Here is an 8,433-nt window from a genome sequence, read left to right as displayed (position 1 = left end):
ACTGGAAGCAAAGACCTGTCCTCCCTTTTCCCTTATCCACCTGCCCTTACTGTAAAGACAGTGAAGGAAGGGATTCCTGAGATCTGGCAAAGAGAACAGCACACCGGATCCCCTAGATCATCCTACACCTAATACCCCTAGTCCCCCACCTAATACCCCCCAACCTTTCCCATGAGGTCCAGCCTAAGTCCCCGTCTCTGAAAGGACTTCAAGCTCCTAATTCACCAGGTGGCTTTTGCCGGGCTAGCAACATCAAGGATCCGCTGCAACATGTTGTCGGCATCCTCCAGCCCATAGCTTATGCTCCTGTCCCCGGGGCTGGTTCAGGGTCCCGGCACCATATTGACAGCGGCTCTGCGGGACACGCGGGCCAGGCTGCAGCCTATGCCCCAAGCAAACTACATTAGGGAACATCTGCCTTACGTTTGCCAGGGCCAAGTAACACGCGGCTTCAGCCGCGGCTCCAAGCAGCTAAGCATCCCCGCAGTTAAGTTTCCTAAGTAAGTAGTAGATAATCTTTCAGCTGATATATCCACTAGCACTTATTGTGGTCAGGCCAATGTTAAAGTGAAAACATCCACCAGAAAAGAACTTTAATTCTTTAAGGTCACTTATATTAAAATGTACCACCAGAAAAGTATTACATGTGTATAAGGCTATTCTGTCAAAAAGGATGGTTTAACATTAACTACTGATAATTCACCTAACCTAGCAAGTTTCTTAACAAAAGATCCAAATCTAAAAAGAAAGCACACATATTTAGATTTAACTGGTTATAAACATCCGGCCAAACTTAGGAGAAACCCTCTTCAGGAATGACTAAGGGAAAAAGAATGCAACAGGTGTTCAGTAATTAATAAAGAAGTTCCTGGAAAAATAAAGTCAAAGTGTTTAATAAAAGTCTATTCAAATTTATAAGTTGTATGCACTTAGTCAAGCTTTAAAGTACTTGCAGGACTAGGAAAGAACCATCTATAGTAATTCTAAATACACCTTTACAGTGGCTCATACATTTAGAAAATTTCAGACTAAATTAATAGTAAAAGTCAAAACCTTGTTCATGAGGAGTTAATCACCCAAGTGTCTATGGTCCATGTCTCCAAGCACCAGAAAAGCCTGTCTTTTAAAATAACCTAGCAAATCAGATAAGCCAGATAGGCTGCTGTTTCTCCTGTAGGCACTAAAGGGAACTCAAAAAATGTTACCCATTAAAGACCCCAAGCTACGTATAGCACAGTCAAAGTTTATACGTGTGTAGGAATTTATACCCTTAGTCAAACAAGTCTAGAGACTTGGTTGCCATAAATCAAATGTCTTCTATCTTCCTATTACCCTAGTAAAAATCCAAACTACGTTTCAAAACAATCCAATGCTAACATTCCTACATACTTGGTTTATCTTCCACTTTCTCTTCCCTCAAAACTCAAAATTTTCCGGTACAGGCGCCGTCCCTAGAGTTCCCAGTACATCAACACCAGCCTAAGGAGCTGGCCTAGTGCTTCTAACCACTAAAACTGCAGTCCAAACAGCAAGAAAAGATGGACCCATCACATCCAAGTCAAGAAGGCATCACCATCCCCGAAGTCATGGGCCATTATCTAAGGGAATAATGTCCCCCTTCTCTTCCATATTTAGAAAAATATTTGCAAGTAGCCAATTGGATCAGCTCAGATTGTGTGGTCTGGCTCCAGCCCGTGGGAGCGTGACCCAGGAGTAGGGACTATGTGTCAGGAAAAAGGCAAAACCTCCTCTAAGGTTAAGAAAAGTTTAACTGTCTTTTATTCCTTCCATTACCCTTTCTTCTTTCCTCATTCTATTGCTGACCTTGTTATCAATGTAACTAAGTCAGACTCACCGCAAATCATTACCTTTGATGCTTGCCTTGCCTTGCGGCAAAGTATGTCTCTACTTTAGAAAAATACCTCTGCCCTTCAGAGATGCCACTGACCCCACACCTTGCTCGTGGCATGGGTACCAAGGCACCCCAAGTTGGGAGATATGTTCTCAATGGGCAGATGTCATCCTGACTACCAGTGAACATGGCGGGACCTCCCCAGAGGGCTGTATGGACCTAAAATCTTACCTCCACCTTACCAAATGAACCACACCCTCTCATTGTCAACTTTACCATTGTAACCCAGTAACTATCTCTATTAATGCCCCTACCTTCACCAGCCCTGCACCCCCTTTAGAACACTTTTATGGCTTAGGAGTAGAGGCGAATGGATATGACCATACCCTATAGGCTTCTTTAAAATATGCTTTATTAACCCACTTCTCCTTCTCCTTCTAAACCTTCTACCCTGCCCAACAACAATGCCAAGGTCAATATTGTAGAAGTGAAGGATCTAAGACAAACTCTAGCAATTGAAACAGGGTATCAAGAACAAAAGCAATTCTTATGCTTGTGCACATGGCAGACCAGAGGCCCAGGTTGTCCTCTTTCCAAAACTAGGATGGTCCTTCAGTTGACCAGGTATGGACTGTATGGTAGCTCTTTTCCAGAATTCCACAGTTGGGGCAACAAGTCGTGTCAAGCTCTCTTTCTGTTATATCCTGAAGTTCAACACCCTGCGGGTCAGCCCCCAAGAGTCATCCAGCTTCCGTCTCCCAACGTCAATTTCACCTTGTGTCTCACACCACAGGGGGAGAACTTGGCGTTCCTTGGAAGCTCAATAGGATGTAGTGAGCTCAGGCCCTTCCAATAGCTTACCCATCAGTCTGCCCTTAGTCATCCTTGAGTGGGTGTATGGTGGTATTGCAGTGGACCCTTACTGGACACTCTGCCAAGTAACTGAGCGGCACTTGTGCTCTTGTCCAATTGACTATCCCTTTCACCCTGGCATTTCATCAACCAGAGAAAGAAAAACCACAACACCAAACAATAAGAGAAGCCCCTTATGGGTCTTTTGACTCTCAAGTTGACATAGATGCCACTGGAGTCCCACGGGGAGTGCCTGACAGGTTCAAAGCCCATGACCAAATAGCTGCAGGATTTGACTCCATATTTCCACAGGTGACTATTAATAAAAATGTAGCTTGGATAAATTACATCTATTATAATTGGCAGCAGTTTATTAATTACATGAGGGATGCTATCAAAGGACTAGCCAACCAAGTAGGGCCTACTAGCCAAATGGCTTGGGAAAACAGAATAGCTCTAAACATGTTATTAGCCAAAAGGATGTGTTTTTTGTTATGATTAAAACCCAATGTTGTACCTTCATCCCAAACAACACTGCCCTCAACAAAGGCCTTACAAGGACTTACCACTTTATCCAATAAATTAGCTAAAAATTTGGGAGTCAATGACCCTATTTCAGGATGGCTAAGAAACTAGTTTGGTAAATGGAAAAAAATCATAGCTTTAATTGTTATTTATCTTGCAATCATAATAGGTGTACTCATTCTTGTTGGGTGTTGTGTCATATCATGCATCCGTAGGCTAGTACAAATGATTGTACAAATAGCACTTACTAAAGCCTCCCTTAGTTCTTCTCCACCTTATTCAAGTACACTTTTCCTTTTAGAAGATCAAATCAACTGGCAAAGCCAAGACATGTTAAAAACAAAAGTTTAAAGAGAAAGAATCGTAAGAAAATTAAAAGGGAGGAATTGTAAGAGACAATGAATTTTTCTGAGTTTCTCTTCAAAGATTTGGGCTGCTGACTTCCTTGTCCTTTGTTTTCAAACTCACCTGTCTTGTTCCTCCTCACCCCTAGTTACTGTAAGCAGCCTACCCCCTTCCCATCAGCTCTAATCAATAACTCACATCTGTTCACTTGGTTACCTGCACCCACTGTTGCCCTGAAACTGCAGGTCTCACACGCTTCACCACTGTACCTCATGTCCCCCTTCTCTTCCATATTTAGAAAAATATTTGCAAGTAGCCAATCGGATGAGCTCAGATTGTGCGGTCCGGCCCCAGCCCATGGGGCCGTGACCCAGAAGTAGGGACTATGCGTCAGGAATAAAAACTTGCTGCTCTCCTTTGTTTGGTGTGCTCTAGCAATATGGATTGACGTGAGTGGCACCCTTCTGCAGAAGTAAATTTCCTTGCTGAGACAACTTTTGCCTGAGTGCTAGTTTCACTTTGCAGCACCGAGCGTTTATTCCTAGAGCATTTTTATATCCAACATCTCCTTTCCCCTCTATTGTTTTGGAAATGATACATTGTATTTCTAATAATATACTAGTTTTCTTTAAATATTTTATGCCTACTTGACTTTAAAGTTAATAAAAACCTTGACCTTCTCCTAGAACAATAGAATCTGAGAATGTGTTAATGCTAACTATTTCCCTCCTGCCTTTTGCTTAAAAGTTTTGAAGCTGGTTTTACTGAAGTATAAATTTATACATTTTAGGTTAATTTACTTTTTTTAAAGTGTTGACCAATATATACATACATATAACCACTACCATAATCAAGATATATGGAATATTCCCACCATTCCGGAAAGTTATCTTGGTTCCTTTGTATTTTGTCCCTTTCCCCAAGCCCTGATAAATTCACTGATCCAGTTTCTTTTTCTGAAGTTTTGCCCTTTCCAGAATGTTCTATAAATGAAATTGTACATTATGTGGTTTTTGTGTCTGTCTTTTTTACTTAGCATAATGTTTTTAAGATTGGAGGATGTTTCTGGGCACAGTGGCTCACACCTGTAATCCCAGCACTTTGGGAGGCCAAGGCGGGTAGATCTTCTGAGGTTAGGAGTTCAAGACCAGCCTGACCAACATGCAGAAACCCTGTCTCTACTAAAAATACAAAAGTAGCTGGGCATGGTGGCATATGCCTGTAATCCCAGCTACTTGGGAGGCTGAGACAGGTGAATCACTTGAACCCAGGACGTGGAGGTTGCAATGAGCTGAGATTGCACCATTGCACTTCAGCCGGGGCAACAAGAGCAAAACTCCATCTAAAAAACAAAAAAAAAAAGAAAAAGAAAAAAAAGTTTATGGGATGTTGTAGCATGAATCAGTAGTTCATTTATTGTATTGCCGAGTAGTATTGAAACTGCCTTTGCAAAACTTAGAATAGTGAGAAATTTATGACAGTGAAGGAGATCCAACCAAGCCCATCTTGCCTTTAACCCCCAAATTGTCCTTAATCTTCCTAGGTGTGGGCCAAGTTAATTTTGGGAGAAATTTAGTTTGTAATTTAAATGATAATAGCCATTCACCAAAACCATGCTGCCTTTGTAAAGCTAATGAAAGATTGCCGGATTAGAAGGATGAGAGGAGTGTGAATTCTGCTAAAGTGTAGACATTAACAGTTACCAGCCATTATTTCAGGGGTCACAAGATTTGCAACTTCCCCAATTCCTCCTGCAGATAACATCATTATTGTAGAACTTAAGACTGGCCTTTTGAGATGTATTTTCAGGCTTTTGCATTTCTGACTACTGATGGCCTCACCCACACCCCGCAACTGGTCCTGGGACCCGACCAGAAGCAGATTCAGTGCTTCTCAGAAGAGGACCATTTCCCACACCCCTATGATTGCACCCCCAACCAATCAGCAGCATGTATTCCCTAGCTACTCCCCTCTCCCCAAACTATCTTTCAAAAACCCTAGCCTCCACATTTTCAAGGAGGCTGATTTGAGTAATTATAAAGCTCCAGTCTCCCATTTAGCTGGATGTAGGTGCATCAAACTTTTGATCTTTTGCACTTCTCCTGTCTTGATAAATTGGCTGTATCTGGGCAGTGGGCAAAATGAACACTTTGGGTGGTTACAGTATTCCATTGTATAAATGTACCATAATTTGTTTATCCATGCACCAGTTGATGGACATTTGGGCTATTTTATTATAGTTTCTTGTGATTGTGAGTAAAACGAATACAAACATTTATGTGTAGGCCTTTACTTGTTTATATAGATTTTTATTTCTCTTGACTAAATACCCAGGAGTGTTGGCATTTTTGGGTCATATGATAAGTGCGTGTTTAACTTTATAAGAAACCATGAAACTGTTTTCCAGAGTAACTGTACGATTTTGTATTCCCAACAGCAATGTATGAAGAGTTCTAGTTCTGCTTCTTCATCAGCATTTGATATGGTCAGTTTAAAAAATTTTAGCAATTCTAATCACTATGACTAAATCACTGTCATAAAGCATTCTGATCAGTACTCAGTGGAAGAATTCCCTGCCTTGCAAATTCTAGCTGCACTGGCTTTGCTGAATTCTCAACCTTTCCTTTTCAATTTGGAGAGAATGGCCCTGTTTGGGTTCCCTTTCCCTGTGCTGTGGCCTGGAAACTCATGCAGTATGCTGGCGGCAATTATAGGGCTTCCTTCATTTGTTTTCCTTCTCTCAGGGATCACTGTTCTGTGGTTCCTGTTGTTCAACATCTGAAAACTGTTTTACATGTTTTTTTTCTGGATTTTTGTTTGTTTAAAGTGGAGGAAGGGTATATTAACAAAATCACCACAAATTTGGCGGATTAATATATCGGTCTAAAGGAAGAAACTGAGGCACAAAATATAATTTCAAAGAGCTGACTTGAGCTAGAATGAGGACAGTTGCCTGGAAGACAGACCCAAGTAACCTTGGGTATGTTGAACTCCATTAGACCTTTGTTACAAGTAGGTTTTTAAAGGTAAAAACAGAGAGGAGGAGTGGGCTGCTACAAAGCTATTTGTCAGGAATTCTCATTGCTTTCCAGAAAATAACACTGATTAGTAATTGGCCATACATTGTTGAACTACAGGGTGTGGGTTGTGGTGTCCATGGTGACAGTCTAGAGCAGGGGTCCCCAACTCTCAGGCCATGAACCTGTACTGGTCTGTGGCCTATTAGAAACTGGGAGCACAGCAGGAGGTGAGCAGCGGTGAGCAAGCACTATCACCTGAGCTCTGCCTCCTGGCAGATCAGCAGCAGCATTAGATCCTTATGGGAGTGCAGACACTATTGCACATGTGAGGGATCTAGGTTGCATGCTCCTTATGAGAATCTAACTAATGCCTGATGATCTGAAGTGGAACAGTTTCATCCCCAAACCATCCTGCCCCACCTCCCTGGTCCATGGAAAATTTGTCTTCCATGAAACTGGTCCCTGGTGCCAAAAAGGTTGGGGACCACTGGTCTAGAGTCCACATAGCAAGCAGCTTCTAGAGATGATTACTTAGCTCAAAGGGGGGAAGGGTGACGTGACGTGACTGCTGTCACATTTCCCATGCCTCTCTGGCCTGGTAATTTAGAAGAGGCTCAATTTCTCACATAAAAAGTTTCCTTTCTTTCTCAAAAACAATACATTTATTTTCTTAGAGTTCTGGAAGTCAGAAATCTGAAATCAGTTACACTGGCTGAAATCAAGGTGTTGGCAGGACTGAGCTCCCCTGGAAGCTCTAGGGGAGAATATTTCCTTGCCTTTTCAGCCTCTAGAGCTTCATTCCTTGCATTCTTTGGCTTTAGGCCCCTTTTCCCATTTCCAAAGCCAACAGTGTAGCATCTTGCTTCAGTCATCACATTGCCTCTGTTTCTGTTGTCAAATCTCTCTCTGCCTCCCTCTTATAAGGACGTTTGTGACTACATTTAGTGTCCATTAGATAATCTCCTCATTGCAAGATCCCTAGTTTAATCTTCAAAGCCTCTTTTGCCATATAAGGTAGCATTCACAGCTTCTAGGGATTTGGGCTTGGATATTTTGGGGGATCATTATTCAGCCTACTGCAGAGGGTAAATCCAGTTCCTATTGCTCCCTCACAGCTGGAAGTGGAAGTTCTTTTTTTGAATATGCCTGTTGTTTTTTTTTTTTTTTAAATGTGCCTTTTCCCCTCATGCTTTGGATTTTTTCAAAAATAATAATAAATGTTGTAAACCAAAAATAAAATTCTAAGCCTTATGACCACCTGAAAGGACCTCTCCTCTCACAAAGGGCATTCCAAAGCTAACCTGAAAAACTGTTTCGGGCCGTGATGGGAAGGCAGGGCCGTGATGGGAAGGCAGGTGGTCGGACATTCCTCATTATATTCTTCTCCCTTTTAGAATTAATGATAGAACAGACTCGTTAAGTCTGATAAGAAGCATTTACAATCTATTCTCTCTGAGGCCTGCTACCTGGAGGCTTCACCTGCATGATAAAATCTTGGTCTCCATACCCTTATCTTAACGCAGATATTCCTAAGTCTTTAGACAGTAACTTTTTCAACCAATGGCCAATCAGAAAATCTTTGAATCTACCTATCACCTCGAAGTGCCCCCTGCTTCCAGTTGTCCCACATTTCCAGACTGAACCAATGTACATCTTACATGTATTTGATTAATGTCTCATGTCTCTCTAAAATGTATAAAACCAAGCTCTTCCCCAACCATCTTGGGGACATGTTCTCAGGATCTCCTGAGCCCTGTGCCTTGGGCCATTGGTCACTCATATTTGGCTCAGAATAAATCTCTTCAAATATTTTACAGAGTTTGACTATTTTTGTTGACA

General features: G+C 41.8%; 1 protein-coding gene across 1 annotated transcript in view; it reads left to right on the top strand.

Annotated features, from left to right (window-relative positions):
• The first annotated feature begins 300 nt into the window (after positions 1 to 300).
• The window catches only part of STK31 (serine/threonine kinase 31), a 48,015-nt gene continuing 39,882 nt past the window's right edge, over positions 301 to 8,433 (top strand). Inside the window, exon 1 of the mRNA XM_031935966.1 lies at positions 301 to 486. Within this exon, the coding sequence (XP_031791826.1) occupies positions 301 to 486 (186 nt within the window). The remainder of the gene's footprint in view (positions 487 to 8,433) is intronic.

This window comes from Piliocolobus tephrosceles, chromosome 8, assembly GCF_002776525.5.
Source record: "Piliocolobus tephrosceles isolate RC106 chromosome 8, ASM277652v3, whole genome shotgun sequence".
NCBI lineage: Eukaryota > Metazoa > Chordata > Mammalia > Primates > Cercopithecidae > Piliocolobus > Piliocolobus tephrosceles.
Note: the sequence above shows the minus strand (reverse complement) of the source record. Positions and strands in the feature narration are given on the sequence as shown.